At 43.0% G+C, this 22,279-nt stretch overlaps 1 protein-coding gene across 1 annotated transcript in view; it reads left to right on the forward strand.

Annotated features, from left to right (window-relative positions):
- Positions 1–22,279, forward strand: part of CCDC60 (coiled-coil domain containing 60) — a 162,249-nt gene that overhangs the window by 67,900 nt on the left and 72,070 nt on the right. The window contains exon 2 of the mRNA XM_012756683.3: positions 5,027–5,109. Coding sequence (XP_012612137.1) covers positions 5,027–5,109 — 83 coding nt within the window. The remainder of the gene's footprint in view (positions 1–5,026; positions 5,110–22,279) is intronic.

The following is a 22,279-nucleotide window of genomic DNA, read 5'->3' on the forward strand; positions in this document are numbered from 1 at the left end:
GCCTGAGCAAGAGCAAGACCCCATCTATACTAAAAAAAGAAAAATTAGATGGACATGGTGGCACGCATGTAGTCCCGACTACTCAGGAGGCTGAGGCAGGAGGATCGCTTGAGCCCAAGAGTTGCAGGTTGCTGTGAACTACGATGACACCACTGCACTCTACCTGGGGCGACAGAGCAAGACTCTGTCTCAACATAAAAACCAAAAAAAACCTCATTTATTCCATCCTAGGAAGGACACTGTTCATACATACTGTAGGAAGGGTGGGCAGGGCAGAGATTTGACTTTGTTTTCCAGGAAACAAACAATGGAGTCATCACCCACGCTCTGCAGAGCTGTGGAAAAACTGAAAGTTCTGAAGGCCAATGGCATATCCAAGGGAAGCAAGGACAGAAAAATCAAAAACATCTGTCCCCAAGATGCCTTTTACACAATGAGGCTGGGCGTCATCACAGAGTGCAAAGCAAAGGTCATCCACAGAGATGGTGATGGGGTTATACCTGGGTTTTATTTTTTCCTAAATTTTTTTTATCTCTTCCTGATTTTGTACAATGTTCATGAGTTAGTTTCATAACTAGAATAAAATCTTAAATGTGGACTTGTATTACAAATGTGTTACCTGGGTAGGGAGACCCCTCAGTCAGTATCAGCAAAGAGTATAAGGACCTAAAGGTGTTGGACGTAGGACAGATAAGTTTTGATAGGAGAGGAGGAGATCTATAATATAAAGATCTGGAATATACCATCCTTTCTGGAGAAAGAAACTGGAAGAAGTAGGAGAGTTCTGGATACCCTAGATTCAAGATTTTTGATAATGATTTTGAGAAAGAAAGAGGAAGGGGAGAGAGAGAGGAAGAAAGAAAGAGACTAGGCAGGGCGGGGCGGGGCGAAAGGAATGAATAATCCTAAATCTACACATATGTTTAAGCCATGGAAAACTCTGGGGATCCCAGGCTTGGGATCAAAAGAAAAGGAATACCCAAAGTTACCATCTGTAAAGAGGTCCTTGGTTAAATTAAGGGAAGAACCAGCTTTGTAGTCCAAGCCGTTTGCATAGCTATAAGGATAACACCATCCCCATCTCCTGCTCCTCGCAAGGGGCTGATCCTGCAACCTCCAATTCATGGGTGCCTTTGCCTTCTTCCTTCCAAGTCAGTTCAGCCAATAAGAGGCACCAGCAGGAAATTGGAGTCTTGAGAGCTAGGAAGAAGCCAGGGTATTTCTCCGTCTCTCTCATTCAGCTTGTGGTGGCACCTCCAACAGAAACTGTGCCCCTTCCATGAGTCCAGTTTGCGCCAGGTGGCCCCATCCCAGGGCTTCTGACAGCCACCTCTTCCCTTAGTCCCTTCAGCCCTGGAGGTGGCAGAGGCTTCCTCCTTTTGCTAATCTCTAGCTTGCATTGCCATTTTCTATGTGGCTTTTCTGATCTGCCAACACTTTTGTAACCATCCCCCTTATTAAATTCCCTCTATCGAACTACCTGGCATGAGCTCTGATTTCTTGCCTAGACCCCGCCTGATACAGTGTGTTAAAATAAACTATTAACTTCCATCATTCCAGACTCTTACCTGACTCCATTTAAATCAGCAATTAGACATTTATGTTTTGCCTACCTTGAGAGAATTATTCAAAATTGCTTTATAAACATGAGCAACACTATTATTTTATTAAAATTAATATATGTGAAGTATAGAAAATTAAGAAAAACAGATAAGCAAAGCAAAAAATTATTTAATTGTCTATAATTCAAACACCCTGAGCTAATATCCCTATTAACAATTTGTTGTATTTACTTCCAGCTAATTATATTATTATAGATATATCCATATTTTAAGACATAATTTGTGTTAAATATAAATTTCTAGAAATTTCTATAGATTTTATATATATAAATCTTAAAACCTCCCTATGATCTAATATCTTTACATTTTTTTAAATGCCTTTTCACTCAAAATTACTATTTCATTACCACCTTTCCATGTGAGTAAATAAACATTTGTAGCAACATTAAGTGGTAGCACCAATACTCAAATGCATCCTTTGCCACTGTCTGAACTGACCATAATATATTCCCCCAATGCCTATTGCTGGACATTTAGGCTTTTTTAACTATTATTCACACTGCTGTTACAGACATCCTCATGGATAAATCTTTTCATCCTTGCCACATAATTTTCTTGGCTAGAAGTGGAATTGCTAGGGCAAGAAGATAAGTATTTTTAAGGTTTGCCGTATGTATGTCTAAATTGCCCTCTAGAAAGGTTGTAGTGAGAGTGATTTTTTTAATGCTTTATAAACTTTTTATTGTATTAATATCAGATGATGTTTATAAAAGTCCTAATAACTAGTTATTACTGCTGGCTTATTTTCATTGTAATTAAATAAAATTGTAATTATAAAACAAAATTATATTTATATTATAATTATATTTATATTTATGACATTTATGCTATAATTATACAATTATAATTTAACAAAAATGGTGTCCTGAGAATCCACTGAAATGCTGGCATAGCTGTGGGGCTTGGAAGATGCATCTTGCCCTGCTAAAGTATTGTGTCAAGTTGAAGACACAACTTTGGCTTTGCCACCGTAAGTTGTTCAGCACTAAACCCAGCCAGTTCAAATTCACTCTTACAAAATGACGTGAATCCTTAGTACATGGGGCAACTATCATTACATGACATTTGAAGAGAAAAGGCTGGAAAGTTGGACCTTATCATAGTTGTTTCATGAGGGAGGTGAAATTTAAGATGTTTAAGAGAGTGATATATACATGACTGTGTCTTCAAACAGGGTTTCAATCATGTATTTTTTAATTATCTGGCAGGAAAATATTTGTATGCTTATTTAGCCTTTGTTCATAAATATTTAGTTCACAACATCTTTTAGGAAAGGTATTGGTCCTGTAAGAAAGATATAATGAGGTACTAAAAAAAAAATAGTAGGATTAGAAAGAGAGGCAACCTCAATTTCAAATATTTGATCTCAGCAGGGCCAATCTCATTGTTTTTACTGCAAAATGCACCAGAATGGGGGGTCATCTGATCTTGATCTCTCGAAAGGGGTGGCGAGAGGGGAAGAAGGACTGCTGAAGTTAAGTCTCAATTTCTTGCCTGCCTTGGCACTCTCAAGAGAGGGACACAGGGCCGGGCGCAGTGGCTCATGCCTGTAATCCTAGCACTCTGGGAGGCTGAGGTGGGCGGATTGCTCAAGGTCAGGTGTTCGAAACCACCCTGAGCAAGAGCGAGACCCCGTCTCTACTATAAATAGAAACAAATTAATTGGCCAACTAATATATATAGAAAAAATTAGCCGGGCATGGTGGCGCATGCCTGTAGTCCCAGCTACTCGGAAGGCTGAGGCAGGAGGATTGCTTGAGCCCAGGAGTTTGAGGTTGCTGTGAGCTAGGCTGATGCCATGGCACTCACTCTAGCCTGGGCAACAAAGCGAGACTCTGTCTCAAAAAAAAAAAAAAAAGAGAGGGACACATTTCAGATAGAATATTGTGGCTGCAAACAACAAAAAAACTAATTTAAGCTGTTTTTAATAATAAAGGAAATGTTCATGAAAAGTTCAGATTCTAGTGAAGCTTGGTCAGTTGCACAAGGCACCATGGGACAAGTTTTTCTCTGAGTCTTCTCTCTGCCCTTTCCCCACATCTTCTTAGCCCAAGGCTGACTCCCCTCATGGGCACAAAATGGCTGCCAGCAACTCTTAGGGAACGTCTGCTTCTCCATTCAAAGTCATCAGAAAAGAGAACATCTCTGCCTATGATTCCTAGAAGATCTAGGAATCATGCTTCCCAGAAGCCCCTGGAAAATGTTTGTATCCTATTTGCCCAAACTGGGTCACATGACTATCCCTGAACCAGTCTCAGTGACAGGGGATTGGCTGTGCTGTTTGGCTTCGGTCGTTCAGGACCACCCCTGTTGCTGGTGCCATCAGTATCCCCCAAGGTACAAGTGCTGAGCAGGGAGAGGCAAAAGGTTTAACCAGGGAACTGGTACGAAGTGGGAGGGTGACAAGAGGCTGGGTGTGTGAGAAAAGCAAATGTCCATCATACAAAAGTTTGAGAAAGTACTCCTGGGGTTCCTTACCTGCCTTCTCAGAGACCTGCCTCCCCACCCACTTCACCCATCCCTCCAGAGGAAAGCTGATGCGTCTGCTATCAGTTTTCAGCCAAGGAGCCAGGCGTGGTGGCTTACACCTATAATCCCAGAACTTTGGGAGGCCAATGCAGGAGGATTGCTAATTTCAAGGCAAGATAACCCAGATAATATTCTGATTATGGTTATAGTCTCCTTACTAGGGCCTGATAAAAATGGCTTTTATATTAAAATGTAGTTAAATTAACTATCTTTAATAGTTGAGTTGACCTGGTATCAACCTCTAAGTAATGTGAGGTTTCCTCTATGTCTGGTTAAGGCAAATGGCCAAAGGAAAGGGAAAGAAAAACCCATGAACAATTATCTGCATGATTCAGTGGTAAAATCTTGTTGTTGGGAAAGGAATGGGGAAAAAGTAAATTTGTATTTTTATATTGATCAGATTCAGCTCTCCAAATCAGCTGCCAATGTCACCAATAATAATTATTTTTAATGCTTACTATTTTTTACTTTAATCCTACTAATAGTAGCTTCCATTTATCAAACGCTTGCTATGAATGAGGAATTTGGCAGTTAATTTAATCTTCACAACTGAGTAGGAGTTATTCTTCCATTCTAGTGGAGAAATTGAGGCTCAGAGAGGTTGAGGAATTTGTTCAAGGTCACACAGCTAGCTGGTCACCAGGCAGAAGAACCAGAATCAGAGCTCAGGTCCACCTGTCTCCAAAGCCCTTGCTATGTCCACCACATCACACGGCCCCCTCTTTTGTTGTTGAGGTGGACTCTGTGCTGCCCAGGATCCCAGACCTGGCTGGACATCTCAGGTGAACACATGAGCCTCCTGTAGCCTGGCTCCATTTGTAACAGTTGCAGTGACACTCCTTTTTTTTTTTTTTTTTTTTTTTTTGTCTTCTCAGCATGTACCTGACAAGCCACTGAAGAGCATCAAGTATATGAACAAGGAAATAGTAAACCTCAAAAAAGACCTTGTACGAAGCCGGTGAGTGAGCCCAGCAGGGAATGACCCATAGACAATGGGATGAGCAGACTATGGGATGGTGCCTACAAGTTCTTTCCAAGTCCCAGTGTCCCCCAACCCTAAACTTCAAGCAGAAGAGTAACAGGAGGGTAACCTGGTAAGGGGCAGAGGACAGGATCCTTTCTTGGCTGGACTTTCCAGGGAGTACCTGTGGTGGCCCTTCCTCCACACTCTTGCCAGCCTCTAGCCTAGAATTCTCTCTGCTTTCCTTCCTGGACCTGAATCCAACTTGAGAGAGTCCCCACCTGCTCCAGAAAGCTTTCCCTTTTTACTCCAGGCCCACACAACGGCATTGGAGAGTCAGATACACGCATTCATTCTCATATACTGGGCCTGTTATCCTCCAGGTGACCCCAAAGGAGTTATTTAAACTCTCCAGGTCTCTGTTTCCTTGTCTGTAAAATGAGAATAATATGAGGTTGTTAGAAGAGCCGAGAGAAATGATGCATATAAAATGCCCCTCATGTGGCCTTGAACCCTACTCAAGCGCCTTTCCTATCTCCCCCCCCCCCTCCATTCCTTTGCTTTCTGCTGGTTGGAACAAATCAGGGACCATATTTTTGTTATTTGCCATCTGTGTGGTCAGATGGGATTTTTTTCCCTTCACCCCTTAACTCCTTCCTGGGACCTGGAACATTCCAAAATGAGGCTTTCGACAAAACAACTGAAAGCAGAGTATGAGATAGAGACTCTTTCGGCACAAAACGCACAAGGGATGTGCTGAGAGGAGTCTTCTAGACAGCCTGGAAGGTCTGTTTATCTTGCACGTCTCCCACTCTGAGCCAGACCACAGGGAGAGGCAGAGTGAGTGTCTCCCTCCCTCCAGTTCCGTCATCGGAAAGCTCCCGATGCCCACTGCCACTGGGATCTCCACCCTGCCCTGTCCTGCAGCACCGCTTGGGGGAACAGATGACTGAACCAGAGAGGAGGCGTGGAAGGCGGGGAGGAGGAAAGGAGTTAGATGGCCCAAGGATGGGGTCGAGAGAGGGCCGCAGAGGGCGATATCCCCACCGACTGCAAGGGGTGGCTGGGTCAGCTATCGGCGGGTCTCTGGACAGACATTGTCCAGTGGAAACATAATACAAGCTTTGAATGTAATTTCAGCTTTAGTTTTTAGTGTAGCCACACTTGAAACAGTACAAAGAAACAGGTGAATGTAATTTTACTAATATGTTTTATTTAACTCAATATATCCAAAATATTGTCACTCAACGTATAATCCATATAAAAAAGTATTAATGGGATGCTTTACATTCTGTTTATCGTACATGATGAAAAATGATGAAATGATAAAAAAAATGAATGATGAAAGATTTGGGGTGTATTTTATACTTAGAGCACATATCAACATGAACCAACCACATTTCAAGTGCCCAGTGGTTGTTATGGGCTAAATTGTGCCCACCCACAAAAATCCAGATGTTGAATCCCTAACCCCCCATGTTTGGAGGTAGAGCCATTAAAGAAGTAGCTAAAGTTACATGAGGTCATAAGGTTGGGCTTGAAGTCAACCCGACTGGCGTCCCTATGAAAGGAGGAAGAGATGCCAGGCATGTGCACCCAGAGAAGAGTCCACGTGCGAACACAGCAAGGTGGCTGTCTGCAAGCCAAGGAGAGAGGCCTCTGGAGAAACCAACCCTGCTGGCGCCTTGATCTGGGGCTTCCAGCTTCCAGAACTACGAGAAAATTGATTTCTGGTGTTCAAGCCACCCAGTCTGTGGCGTTCTAATGGCTTCCCACCAAGCCAGTAGGAAAGAGGGGCTTGAGGAAAAGGTGGTAAAGGCAACGGCTTTTCTGCCACCTTTCTGTTGGCCAGCTGAGCCTGTCGCTCCTGATGGACACATTTACTAAAACAAGCTAAAAATATAGGATCCTCCCTGGAGAGGCTTGGCCTGTCCAATTGCTGGGCATGAAGGAGAATGTGGAAAAGGCCAGACAGAAAAGCCACATGCAAGAAAACAAGAGATGACAATAAAATGTTCCATCTGGCCACACTCCCGGATCCCACTGACATTTAAGGAATCCAATTCCCCTTCAGAAGGAAATACCCTGTTTTCCAAAGGAACTCGCCTTTCCAAGAAGTGCCAACCCCATGACTCCATCTCCCAGTATCAAATGAGGCAAATTATTAGCAAAGAAAATGTCTTTTCCACTCATGGTTTTTCTAAATGCATTTCACCTCCTATTAGAGTCTTATCCCACCTTGAGCCAAACACCTTGACTGTCTTCTGGATTTATATTTAATACTTCAGCCCTCTTATAACTCAATTGCACCTTCCCTGGCTGCATGGCCAATTTAACATGATGCTAAAAAGAATAAAACTGTAACTGCATTCTTCCTCGCCTGGTCCACCAGATGTTCAGTGTCACGAGCAGCACACTATGCATGAACTTGCTGAATTTCTCCTAGCGGAAGTTGACAATCAGGACCTCCCTGCATGTGCCCAGTTCCTGGTTGACTCTTAAAGCCAAAGACCTATTTTCCTCCATAGGTGCCAGCACTTCTTATTGCAAATGCTTTAAGGAAAATAAACATCTCTACAACTAAAACAACTGAAATATTGAGCGTGAAGCCATGATTTACCCATGTTAGGCAAAGGCGATCGCAAATAAACAGTGATTAATTACTCACCCACCCACCTCCCAGAGCAGACCCCGGATTCTGCAAGTGTTTACAAGGTCTGAGACTCTGCTTCCCAGCTGCATTTGGTTGACAACTGAAGCAAGGTAATTAGAAATTACAAAGGTGGAATTTTGAGCAAATGAAGAAGCTATTATTTTTTTTATGGGGTAATTCACTTCTTCTTGGTACTTCCTTAGGCCTCTGCAGTCATTCATTTTTTTTCCCAACAACTATTTATTCAGTATAAGGTATCACCAGGTGTACACCAGGTATATTGTTGTATATATTTGAGATGAAACAAACAGACAAGACTCCTGTCTTCAGTGCATAAGAGATGATGATGTGCATTATAAGGGGGTAATGACAACAAACACATTAGCCAGTGAATAGACAGAACGTGGGGGTGGGGATATAAAACAAGGTGATGTGGAGAGCGACAGTGGTGATGGGGAGGAAGTTGCTACTTTAGCTGGAGCGGTGAGGGAAGAGTGGTTTATGAAGGCGACCCTGGGCTCCATACCTGAATGGTGAGATAGAAGCATTCGCACAAAGATGTAGAGGGAGAGAGGTGGAGCATTTTCGACAACAACAGGTGAATGGATGCGAACGTCAGAGCAAGCTGGGAGTGCCAGAGGAACTGAGATGGCCTGTGCAGATGGAGCAGAGTGAGAGAGGATGAGAAAGGCAAGAGATTCAGTGGAAGAGCCAGGCAAGGGCTGGTTCGTACACTGCCTTATAGGCTGTGATGAAAAGTTTGGGTTTTCGTCTCAGTGCAATAAGAACCCATTGGAGCATTCAGGGCAAGAGAAGGATGTGATCTGACTTTTAAAAGAATATTCCATCTGCTGCATAAAGACTGGTTGGAAGGCTATGGTGAGAGTGACGATGGCTTGCGTCAGGACAATAGCAGTGAACTGGGGAGAAATGGATGGATTCAGGATTTGTCTGGAGGTGGTAGAGTCATGGGACTGGCTAATGGATTAGATGTGGGGACCAAGGGAAAAGGCCACATTGTGCATCCGCGTGCTGCAAGGACCTGTTTCCATCGCTGCCTCCCTCTCACAGCGCAGACTGTGCCACGTCTACTGTTATGGTCCTGAGCAAGTGTTTACTGATGGGATGAACTAATTTTCTTGTCCATCCCTAGAACTTACCAGTTTAAAATGAGGAGGAAGCCTTGTTATTAGCATAGTACGGGAAATGAGTAAGGGAGACAGTTTACAAATAAATCTGTGGATAAATCAGAAGATAAGGTAGCTGGTCCATTGCTTTAGGCCTTTCAGGTGAGCTTACTGACCTCTCCCTCTTCCACTGCCGTTCAAACAGGGTGTCTACCCTGACCTAGTGGTAACTGGCTTGTGGCTGGAAAGAGGAGGTCTTGCCGGGAAGGTTGCTGATTCATTTCTTAGAGAGAAATGAATACTTAGAGAGAAATGATACTCAAAGAAGTTTAGAGATTTACTTAAAGTCATTGTATCAATCAGCTATTGCTGCATAAAAAACCACTCCTCAAAAACTCAGTAACTTAAGACAATGAGAATTTCTTAGTGATTATGAGGCTGCGAATGATTCCACTGGGAGAGTTTCTGGTCTCAGTTGGGTTCCCTCCCTTGTGCATCTCTAATCAGCTGAGGGCTGGGTACATAGTTTTGCTGATCTTGGCTGGGCTCTCTCCTATGTTTGGATGTCCACTGGCTATAGGAAGGTCTACAATGGCCTTGGCCAGAACAACAGGGTCTCTCATTTGGAAGCAGGTTAGCCAGGGCTTGTTCTTGTGGAGGGGTCCTGGGAAAGAATAGCAAGTATGTGAGACCTCTTGAGTTTTAAACTAGAAACTGGCAAAACATCACTTCCACCACATTTTTGTGGCCAAAGCCAGTCACAAATCCAACCCAGATTAAAGGTGGTAGAATAGACTCCTCCTCTTGATGGGAAGAGCTACAAAGTCACATTGCACAGGAGTGGACATTTGGGGGCAATTTTTTCTATCTACCACAGTTCATACTGCTAATCCTGAGCTTGTCTTTGAGACATGAGCTAGTATCAAAAGATAATCTGTATAAATCAGAGTCTCACTCTTGGGAATGAAAAATGGAAAACATGTCAAGAATCAAGCAGGCCATGGTGGGAGTAAAGGCTGCAAAAGTCCAAGAGAGGGAGGTTAGAGGGGTCATGGGGAGCTGCATGGAAGCCAAAGGTGGAAGGGAACAATGACAGCTAGGTGTGGAGACTCACACCGGTAATCCCAGCACTTTGGGAGGCGGAGGTGGGAGGATCGCTTGAGGCCAGGAGTTTAAGATCAGCCTGGGCAGCAAAGCAAGACCCCATCTCTACAAAAAAAAATTATTTAGCCAGGCATGATGGTGCACACCTGTAATCCCAGCTACTTGGGAGGCTCAGGCAGGAGGATCACTTGAGCCCAGGAGTTCAAGGCTGCAGCGAGCTATGATTATGCCAATGCACTCCAGCTTGGGCAACAAAGTGAGATCCTGTCTCCAAGAAAAAAAGAAACAATGATTATAAGTGAGCAGATGCTATAAATAGAGGAAAGATAGAGAAGAAGCCACATGGGAAGACAGAGGAGAACAGACCAAGCCCAAAGGGAAGAAAGTCTCTGAGTGATGCTAATACCCAACCTTAAATATTCAAACTGCAGTTACTGGGGTACCTGAAGCTTTTCTTGTGGAGAAAATCTCCAGTTCCTTTGTGAAGTGTCTGAGCTTGGATTTGCATGAGATCTTTCAAATCCCTTATCACTCTCATCTGCACTCTTACAATAAACCCCTCTTGAGTGGGCTAGCTTGCCAACCAAGGAGCCAGACTAAAGTGATTTCCTAGCTCATAAAGCCCAGAAAAATCAGGAGGAAATGTGGCACTTTTACCTTCCCACCCTATTTCTTAGGCTGATTTATGAGTTAATGGTGTTCAATTAATAGTGTTAATGATGTTAATGACATTCATATTTGGGATATGGTTTCTGTCTAGGCTGGTAGGTAGAGTAAGCGTTTCTCCCAAGTTTTTTGGAAATGAGAAGAGATGAAACTAATAATTGAAGTGAAACAATTAGCTTCAGGGTGACAGATATGTGACACATGTACCCCCACTCCTCTCTCCTGTGCCTGTGGCAGACGCCACGATCATGGCATTCTTTTCAGTTAAGCCCAGATTTAGTCTCAAAAATTTTCTCATCCCAGCACTCTAGGCAGCTACCACTATTGATCAGAAGTGTTACATGGGATTTAATTAGAATACTCGAAAGGAAATTTGGTATCTACAATGGCACCTTATTAACTCAAATTGAGGATTGCAGTGTACGAGACCAGCAGGAGGAACAGACCTCACCCAAATCCCTTTCTGAATAAGGCAGGCTTTAGTCAGTGAATTTAAATGGTTGGAAAAATTATTGTTGACTTCAGACATTGACTGTCTATTCTCAGTAACTTCTGCATCTCATGATTCAACACCCAGGACACCCAAATCCATAGCCTGTGGCCCAGAGCTTCCTTTAGAAGTTCTTCCTACTGCCCCTGGTTCTTCCCACTACCCTCTCCCCTAGACGTAAGATCTTTCCTCAAAGCCCCAGAACTGCTTAAGATCATGGCTTTATATGCCGGTCAATGCCTTGGGTGCAGGCATAGTTAAGGCTTCTGAATTGCACCTTATGAATCATTCAAAGAAGACCTTATTCCCTCCCACGTCACATCTCCCCCACACCCTGCAGCCAGCGAGTGGCCATAATGAGTCCCTACTGTGTTCCATAAGGACAGACACTTGGCCCCAAGTCCTTAGCCCAGAACTGATAAATACAACCACACACCCAAAGGGTAGGTCACTGCTATGGGCTGGAGGAACCTGGCTCAAGTTAATTACATTTTTATCATTTTGGATATGACCCAGAGGCCCTACCCGTCTTTCTCTGTTTCTGATGTCTTCAAGTGTCTCTGACACCTCTAGTTAACCACAGTTCCAGGGCAAGTTTGCATCTTGCTTTTCTTGCACCCTCTCCTCTTAGGATAAATATCTTTTTTATTCCTTTCCTTGTGGCTAGGGCTGGCTTGGAAGATCCCACATTAAAAAGAAAAGAAAAGAAAAAAAATAACTAAACTAGAAGCATCAAAATATCTTGAACATTTTAACCTTTTGTTACATGAAGGTTTGCCAAAAACTCTGTTTTGCAAAATTCCTTTCCAGATAAGGAGCTCAGTTTTATAGCGAGGCCTGGAGGGCTCACATAATATAGTTGAAATTCTGCTCACTTTGGAATCAGCTATGGGTTCAAATCCTGACTCTACCAGTTATTAGCCGGGTGGCCATAAACAAATCAATTCCCTTCTCTAGACCTCAGTGTCCTTATCTGTGGTATGGGATATAGGGATAACAAGATCTATGCCACATTGTTTTGGGGAATTTTGAGAAGAGATATGGGTCAGGAATGTAGGAGTAGAACAAGAAAAGGTAGTTGTCACTGTTTCTATGCTGGTTGTTGTGGAAGTATCTGAAAATATTCATGAGTGGCAACAAAGAGCCTGAATTGTGGAGACATGAGCACCAGCCCTGTCTTTTGTCAGCTGAGTGACCTTGGGCTGGTCATTTTACCTCTCTTAGCCTCAGTTTCTCCTCTTGGGATGGGACCAATGCCATCTTTCAGATACTTTTGTGTATGTGTGAAGACAGAATGAGACAATGATGTACGTAAAATCCCCTGTTCTGCTTTGGTTCCCTCCCTGGATCCTTTAATACTTTTCCACTGCTTCCTTAACATGTATAATTTTGTAGTTTTATTTAGTTATTTGAATGATGTTCATCACCTACATTAGACTTGAGGCTCCATAAGAACAGAGGCCATATCTGTTTTTTGCTTACAAATACGGCCAGGCACGGTTGGCCTGTAATCCTAACACTCTGAGAGGCTGAGGCGGGAGGATTTCTTGAGGCCAGGAATGCAAGAGCTAGACCCTGTCTCTACAAAAAATAGAAAAATTAGCTGGGTGTGGTGGTGTGTGCCTGTAGTCCCAGCTACTTGGGAGGTTGAGACAGGAAGATCACTTGAGCCCAGGAGTTTGAGGTTGTAGTGAGCTATGATGAGGCCACTGCACTCTAGCCCAGGTGGCAGAGTGAGACCCTGTATCAAAAACAAACAAAACAAAACAAATATATCACTAGTGTCTAGCACAGTGTCTGGGCATGTTTGGTGCTTGATAAGTATTTGTTTAATGAATGAATGAATGTTTTAGCATTCCAATTGAGCTTTTTGGAATCAGGCTAAGGGGAGAGGAGGGACAGAAGATGACTAGATACAGCCCCCAAAAAGACCAGGTGTCCGGGCTGAGTAAGAAGGGAACCTGGCTCAGAACAGAAAGCACAGGCCTGGCTTCTGTCTCATGAGCCTGTGCAGGCTTTGAGCCAGACTGCTTGGGTTCAAAAGCTGGCTCCACCTCTTACAAGCTACAGTGAGCAAGCTACCTAATTTTTCTGATCTCCAAAGTGGGGATTGCAAAAATACTTTCTCCCTCTCCCAGGGCTGTAGTGACAATTAAGTGAATTAATACAGGCAAAGCACTTAGAAAAATGCCTGGCACATAGTAAGTGCTTGACAAATGGTAGCTGTGTGCATTACATCATGCATGGTCCCTGAGTGACTGTGACTATTTACAATATGACGATGATCTCACGAGTTTCTTCCTGTCCCCAGTCTGAGGCAAAGCTCAGCCTCAGATCTAGAGCTTCTCCATCCCCCATTCTGAACCTTGGAGGTCCATGTTTTAGGGACATCTGGCACAAGCATAGTGAGGGGGAGGGGAAAAGTCAGGATGTTCATGAGTGGAGGCTGCGCAAATGCAGCTGTTAGTACCGGATTTCCATATTAACTTTAAATCTCTTCCTACTGAGATTGCTGAACAAGCCATTACTCTAATGGATGGAGCTACAGGCTGCACGATGACGCACTAGTCCACCACTTAGTTTGAACACTGCACACGAGTCCTATAACTTTTTGAACTTTTTTATTGAAATGTAACATAATACAGGAACACACACAAATCATTAAGCATACATCCAAATTAATTTCCATAAAATAGACACCTGTGTAACCCACATCCATATCAAGAAAAGGGGCATTATTACTAAAGCCTCCAAGGAAACCTCCTCATGTTTCCTGCCAAGCCACTGACACCCCAAAGAAAACCGCTGTCTTGGCTTCTAACCCTTAGATTCATTTCTCTTGTTCTGAACTTTAAATAAATGGATTTGTGTGTTTCTTTCACTCAATATTATGTATCTAAGATTTATCCATATTGTCTCATTTACTTGTGCTCTCTCAGTTTCTGTGCAGTATTCATCATGTGAAGATAGCACAACTTATTCACTCTAGTACTGATGGACATTTGGGTTGTTTCCACTTGGAGGCTATTATGAATGGAGCTGCTATGAATATTCTTATCCTTTTCCTTTTTGCTGAACATATGTACAGATTTCGATTTGAATATACCTAGAAGTGGAATTACTGGCTCATAGAGTTTGCACATGCTCAGCTTTAGTGGATACTGCCAGTTTCCCACACCCACTATTTTTTTTTATTTTTAAATATACAAACAATATAATCTAGAAAAACTAAACAATATAGACAAGTAGATATAAATAAATAATAAGATCATCCACAAGTGCCCCACCCAGGAATAACCCATATTTTGGCACATCGACTTTCAATAATTTCCTATTTGTTCATGTACATATGTGTATTTTTTTACAAGAAAAAGAACCATTCTGCATATACTGCTTACTTTTTTATTTAGCAAAAATCATTAACATTTTACAACCTCAATAAATGTACATTCACAACTTTTATCTTTTTAAATTCGTAGTAGGAAAATGTTCAAATATCTACAAAAGCAGATAGAATAATATAACAAGCTCCTATGTAGCCATTATTCAAATCAGTGACTATCAACTCATAGCCAATCTTGTTTCATTTATACATCATCCTCTCTCCCATTATTTTGAAGTAGTATATCACTTTGTCTCTAATATTTAAACAACTATTTAGAGAAGATAAGGACTCTTTAAAACCATAACCACAATAACATTATTATATCAAAAATAATTTTTATTATCAAATATCCATGCAAACATAATAACCATCTTAATGGCTGCCTAATATTCCATTGTAAAAATGTAGCATAATCCTATCTAACCAAATTTTTTCTCATTTTAAAACTGTCCACCTGTCACATAAACAATTCTTCAATAGACATCTTCAGAGTTACATCATTATATGCTTTAGTTCCTTAGGATACGTTCCTAAGGTTTGCAGCTTTAAGGTTCTCGACCCTTACTGAAGTCCTCTAAATTTACACAGTACTGCAGTTGCTAAAAAGTAACTGATAACTCACAAACGCTTGAAACAAAATGATCGTTTCTCATAACAAATGAAAGGAAAGCCAGATATATGGTCTAAAAGGTTGAAAGCCAGACATGACTTTCTGCCCTTTCCACTTCAGCACAACCATCATCAACAAATAAACAGTTTATGGAAAGCAAAATGAAAACAGAAAGTGTTCATGAAAGAGAATCCCGCTGAACTTATTGGCAATGTCCAGCTGAGCCACAGATGGGGCCAGCCTGCTACAGGCATATCACTTTCCATCCTCAGGATCCTTCATGTAAAGTCTTTGTCATACTCAGTAACATCCTGAGCTCAGCATTTCCTTTAACCCTTTGGACTCGGATGTCGAATGTGACTCGACACGGTTAGCATCAGTAGCAGCAAGAGAAAAAAGCAAGCGAGTGCAAAGGGTTAATGCCACCGCTAATGATTGTTCTAATAGTTTTCACTCAAATGAGCCCATTGCCAATGACTATAATTCATTTGCCTTTTTCAATGCAGGTGAAGACTTCTATTTTTCCTGAAAAAACTGTGTAGCCTTTGACTACTTTGTCTGGGCCTTCCCTGTAATATTAACTGATGTTTTGCAGTCATGATGTCCCTTAAAAGTAAAATACAATAACATTAAATTTAAAAACACAAGCTCACCAAGCTAGCCTCAGATCACCTGTACAAGTGGCTCAGGATTTGCTCGAGGGGAAATCATCTTGCAGCCCACAGTGAGAGAAGGGACATGTCTGTCATTTATCCAACCCACAACCCATGAGAGTACAAAATAATAATAATAATAAAATAGCAGGCAGTTTAAGCTCTGTGATTCCAAAATTAATGCTTGTAAATATATTTCAACAGGTATTAATTTCCTCACAGCTCTATTCTAAAAGCACATAAGAACAAGAATCATCTTTAAAACCCAGCTTTCCAATCACCTACCCTTCATTTGATCTAATGTATTCATAGGCAGTATAATAAATCATGGCTTTCGGAAACAGCCTGAATCCTGGCTCCCCCAACTACTATCTGTTTAAATGTGGGCAAGTTATCTAATCTCTGAGTCTCATGCCCTCTTCCATAAAGTGGGGGTAATAATAAAACCTAATTCACAGGCTTGTTGTGAATTAAATAAATTAAGGTGCATATACCTGGCAAGTGAATGGCATAAGTGCTAAACACACACACATACACACACACACACACACACACACAACAAGAACAGCCAATGCCTCTGACGGCTGGTGTATGTATATACCTCACCCCAGCTGTTGGCCATGCCACTGGTATTCTGTCCACTCTCTATGTGAGATTTCCTTATCATCAGTGCAAGGATCCAGAGTTGTCTCTTTCCTGTCTGATTGGAAAATCAGATACCAGAGCGCATACAGCTAAGAAGCTTAAGGGGCCATAATTTGTTCTCTGCCTTGAGAGACAAAGAGCTAGATCCTTTTCGGACGTTGTTTTTAAGATTACTTTAGTTAGTACGTGGAGAGCATTTAGAATGGAGTGGCCACAGTAGGTGCTGGCTCTTGTCGCGACCAGCGTCCTCTGTATTGCTTTTACTTTCATTGGAAGTAGAGTCAACAGCGTAAATCGATGGGAAGAAACAAAGGCTGATTAAAAGCTGAACCAACCTGTTTGCTTTCTCCCATCGCTGGGAGGAAAAGCATCAAGCAGGTACATGATAAGGACCATATCTTTTGTAACATAAACTGCGCTACAAATCCAAGCCTAACCTCTTTTATTTTTCCAGTTAGCTATATGAGCCGTCACATGAATTATTCAAAGTCTAATGGCTCCCTCTAGGAGCTTCACGTTCCCCTTGAATTGTCTAAAATCAGCGGTTTATTGGTCACCTCCCGCACCCAGGTGGGGAGAAAGTTGGTGCTGACTGCGTGCTGTTACAGCCATCGCTTCTCATAGCCACAAGGTGTCGCTGTGGAGAACAGGTCCGCCAAGGCCTTACAGGCCCTGCTGGCCACTCTCCACTGCCGTCTCGCTGATCCGCGCTGTCTCAGAACCCAGGTGTTTGATCCGAGATCTTCCCCCAGACGATCTGGCCACCTGCGCAGGGGAGGTTGCCTTTAGGGCCTCCAAGATGCCCTGTCCCTGCCCAGTATTAGGGAAGCTGCTTTAATGTCTAAACAAAGAGGTTTTCTGGCCCTTTTCTTGCTGAAAAACTAGCAGGAAGAGCACAATGGCTTTGTTTTCATTGTTGTTGTTATTGCTTTTTTCTGTTGAGGTGCCCAGATAGATTACATTACATAAAGCAAGTCCACAGATGAACAATGATGTAGAGGGAAATGTGTCTCCAAGTGAAAATACCTACCCTCAACCTTACCATAGCTGCACCTTACCCTACCACTGGATTTGGAGGACCCCTTAAAAATCTGCCTGAATTTTATTTCCTTAAATTTCCTTAAATATCCCATAAAAATGGGAAGAGAGTCAGCAGGACATTTTTTTTCCTTCCTTGAGCTAAAAAAAAAAAAAAATGCAGAATAGCCAAATCAAACAGCCTGCACCAAGCGTCAAGAATGATGCTTCCGCACATTCCCTTAGGTTGCTTCTGAGGCCGAGTTAGTGGGTCAGGAAATTCTGCCTGTGTCAGTGCCTTCTCTGTCAGTCCCATAGGTCCCCTTTAAAGAAAGTTCATGGCCCGACCCTTCAGTGCATCTGACAGCTTTAGGAACCGTTCTGTGTCAGATCAGCTCCACACAAGAGTTTCCTGGCAGAATTGTGGGGGCAAAGTTAAAGAAACCAATTAGGACGTTGTTTTGCAACATAGCCTTTAAATCAGAAAAGCTTATGCAGGAGTCCATTAAGTAAAGCCAGATCCAAACAATGAGATAAAGCAGGAATCTGATTCTCCATCTCTGCCCCGAGACAGCTCAAAATGCACGCATTAGCTGAAAAGCAACCCCTAGGTCCCGTGAACTTTTCCTGAAGGTCTACTATTACCCAAGCACAAAGTCTGGGGGAAACAGGGGAGGGCAGCAGGGAACAATATATGTTCAGGGTAAGGCTGCCCTTTGCATAATTCCAGCAGGCAACATTTCCAATATATATTCCAGAGTGAATGTCACCACAGTCTGTAGAGTACAATGTCAATGGTGCCCCTGGGGTTGTACAATTGAGCAGCCCCTTACTGGCACTTATACAAAGATAAAAATAAAAGCTTAGGGAGCTGAGTAGGGGGATGTCACGGGAGGTAGATAGAGAGAAAATCACATGCCAAATTATAGTGTCTGTGGTGGTTCACTAGATACAGCTTCAAAAAGTGTGTGTGTGCCTTTTTGTTTTTGGGTTCATTTATCTTTTAGCTGCATGGCCTTGTAAGTTTTTTGAGTTTGTACCCTTTGGAAGTTTTTGGTTTGGAAAAGAGAACATAGGAAATGATCAGATAAAAAGGATATGGGGAGCTGGGGGAGCCATCCCAGGCAGAGAAAGCCACACATAACCACAGAAAGGAAAGGATCTGGAAGACTGGGTGCCTTTTACCAAGTTCCTGCTCTGTGTCAGGCACTGGGCCCTCAGGAATGGATGTAAAGATCATCTCAGATGTGAGAGGAAGATGCGAGACAATAGCTTAATCCTGGGGATCAGACAGCTAAGGGAATAGCTTCCAGACTGGGTGTAGGGGAGAGAACTGGCCAATGGCCCTGGGAAGAGGTTTTGCATCTTGTGGGATCCCTTGTACCATGACAGGACTTCTTAGTGACATGTAACCTCCCCATGACCAGGTGGCCATCAGAAGCCCTCTTCTCCTGGTGACAGGCAAGACCCAAGTTGTGAACTCAGAAGGGAAACATTTGACCACATCTGCCCCCAAAACGTATCGCACCTCAGACCCCTCCCCTTTCCCTGTTGTACCCGTGCTGAGTGAAAAAGCCATTGAGAATTCCTAAGGAGTTCCAGGTCTCTCACAAGTAGTCCCAGCCATCAGTCAAGACAAAGAACACGAGTCCAACCATCACAGGCTGGTCTTGTGCCTCATTCTGTTGTCTGTTGTCTGTCCTGAAATTATAAGCCAGGAGTGCTTTGGAAATTGTCAGTGTGCCCTGGGAAAAGCCTCTCTCCCTGCTAATGCATTTTTTAAATATTCACCCTGGCAGGTCCATGAAGAGCAATCCCTCCCATTCCATTTAGTCATTAAGTGCACTAGGTAATAATGGGGATTGCAGGGTGGGGTTTACATTCTTTGAAAAAGCATATTGAACTACTTTATCACAGAATTGAAAACCATCTGCTGAACTGCTGCCACTCATGATGCTATACTTCTGTTTTCTGCACTTGATATTAGCCAAAAGGCCAAGAAGTGATTGCACTTCTGTTTTCTCATGCAGGGTAACTGCCTGGGTGCTGGCAGGTGGCAGGAGAGTGCAGTAGTTAGGAAAGTGTCTCCTAGAGACAGGTGCAGTGGCTCACACCTGTAATCCCAGCTACTCGGGAGGCCAGGGCAGAAGCATCACCTGAGCCTAGGAGTCTGAGGCTGCAGGGAGCTATGATCATGCCAGACTAGGTAACAGAGCAAGACCTTGTCTCTAAAAAATTAAAAAAAGAAAAAGAAAGTGGCTCCTGAATCTAATATAGTCAAACTCATAGAAAGGGGGAGTAGAAGGATGTTTGCCAGGGCCTGGGGGAGATGGGGTGGAATGGGGAGATACTGATCAAGGGTACAAAGTTTCAGTTGAATAAGATAAAAATAATTCATAGAGCTCTAATGTACAGCACAATGACTATAGTTGACTATGGGTAACAGTACTGTACTGTATACTAGAAATTTGCTTGGTAGTTAGATCCTAAGTATTCTAACCATCAAACACCACCAAAAAGATAACAATGAAAGGTGATAGATACGTTAATTATCTTGGTTGTGGTTATTATTTCACAATGTGTACATATATATATGAAAATCATCAAGTGGTACATCTTAAATACAGTTATTTAAAAAAAAAAAAAAAGACAGGCTGGGTGCAGTGTCTCATGCCTGTAATCCTAGCACTTTGAGAGGCCAGGAGTTTGAGACCAGCCTGGGCAACATAGCAAGACCCCCCGCCCTCCCCCCCATTGTTACAAAAAATTTAAAAATCAGCCAGGCATGGTGGCACATGCCTGTAATCCCAGCTACTCGGGAGGCTTTTGAGTTGGGGAGGATGGCTTGAGCCCAGGAGTTCAAGGCTGCAGTGAGCTATGATCAGGCCACTGCACTCCAGCCTGGGTGACAGAGTGAAATCCTATCTCAAAAAAAAAAAAAAAAAAAACACCAGTGGCTCCATGATTCAGACAGACCAGAGTCCAAATCCCAGCATTGCCACCTTCTCATTGTGTGACTTTAGGGGAGTGGCTTCCATTCTATGAGCCTCAGTTTCCCCATCTTTGAAACGATAGTAACTGCCTGCAGGGCTGTTGTAGGGATTAAGTGAGGTGAGACATGTGTGGCCTCAGGGCCTGGCTGACATGTGGAGGGATCTATAAGTAATAGTGATCATTAGGATGATTTTTCCAAGCCCGAGCTCACCCCAGGGCTTTTTGCCTCAGGGATATTTAGCTACTTCTACACTCCCTCCAAGCCATAATTTGCTTCTAAATATGAAGGGGTAAACAGACCAAAATGGGGGTGGGAAGAGGAGGGGAGCAGGAAGAGGCACATTAGGCCCCTTAACAAGGCAGACTTGGCAACGTTCCCTTTCCAATGAGGTTCAGAACTCCTAATAGCAGTTGCCTAGAAACCAGAGCTGTGGTGGGCTTCTGCTGCCTTCCAGAAATCAGCCTAATTGGGATGTATATAGAACTGTTTGCTGACACTTGGCAGGTTTTTATTCTTCTTCTTCCAGAAGAGATGCAGTCCTGTTACACAAATGCTGACTCACATTAATTAAAAAGAAGCCCTGAGCCAAGGCACCTTTTAAGTCAGTGGGGGTCAGGGGCGGGGGTTGGGGGGTGGATTATAGCCTCAGTCAGCATCCTCTAACACAATGGCCATTTTCGGTTGTCACCGTGTTTGCATTTCAAGATGTTTCCAAGGTCTGGGGTGACTTTTGGGGCAGAAGGCTATGTGCATGAGGGTCTACGTACATGTGTGTATTTATGAACAGTGAGGTCACAAAAGCTTGCAAAGACCATGAGATTCTACCCTCAATCAAAGCACAACATGTGTATACTGTGTACCCTGATATTAAATGCTGCTTCCGCGTTTCCCTTTGGGGGTTTAAACACCACTTGTAATCACGTGGCATAAGATAGGTCAAAGACTGCATTACAAGCTAAAGAAATAACTTTCCTGAAAGGCATATATAGGGAGCCTGCTTCATTTGATCACTTCTTCCAGTACACAGCTATATTCTAGTTCCCACTTGGAAATATATATATATATATATATATATATATATATATATATATATATGTATGTATTTCAAAGGCATTTATTTATCTCTGTCCTATTTGAATCATTCCACTTCTGCACATACGGTTCTATAACCCACTCGATCCAAAGAGAATGCAAATGCACCACGTGAATGTAAGGGGGTGCCACTATCATATGCCAAAAAAGCAGGCATGTATTTAATGAGGATTTTAAATTCAAGAGTTTCAAATGGTTTGGTTATTCATTCAATAAACATTTTTTTAAGTACTCCCTATGTTCTAGTCACTGTGCCAGGTTCTGGGGACACAGAAAAAAAATTTAGAAATTGCCCTGGCCTTACAAGAAGCTCAGTCTAGGGGTGGAAGGAGGGAATGTGTGGCCAGACAAGCCAATCAGCAGTTGATGGGAGCACAGACCATTGTGCCTAATACCTGAGCAAGCTCTAAAGGATGAGTAGAAGTTAGCCCGGTGAAGAAGCGCAGAGCATTCTAGGCAGCACAAGCAAAGGCACTGCGGTGAGGTGGCTGTGTAGCAGAATATTCAGTACTGCTAGAGCGTCCAGTGGCAAGGAAGAGGCCAGAGAGCCCTGCAGGAGCTCTGTGACTCTGTGGAGTCTGGAGATGATGGGTGATACAGGGGAGGGCCACAGGATGGAGAAATGAGGCCCAGGGCGGGGTGACCAGTTAGGAGGGAGTGGCCATTATCCGGGACAGAGATGATGACGGCTTGATTTTAGGGCCTGGCAAACTGTTGGTCAAACTGTTGG

The sequence above is a fragment of the Microcebus murinus genome, chromosome 22 (assembly GCF_040939455.1).
Source record: "Microcebus murinus isolate Inina chromosome 22, M.murinus_Inina_mat1.0, whole genome shotgun sequence".
Lineage (NCBI taxonomy): Eukaryota > Metazoa > Chordata > Mammalia > Primates > Cheirogaleidae > Microcebus > Microcebus murinus.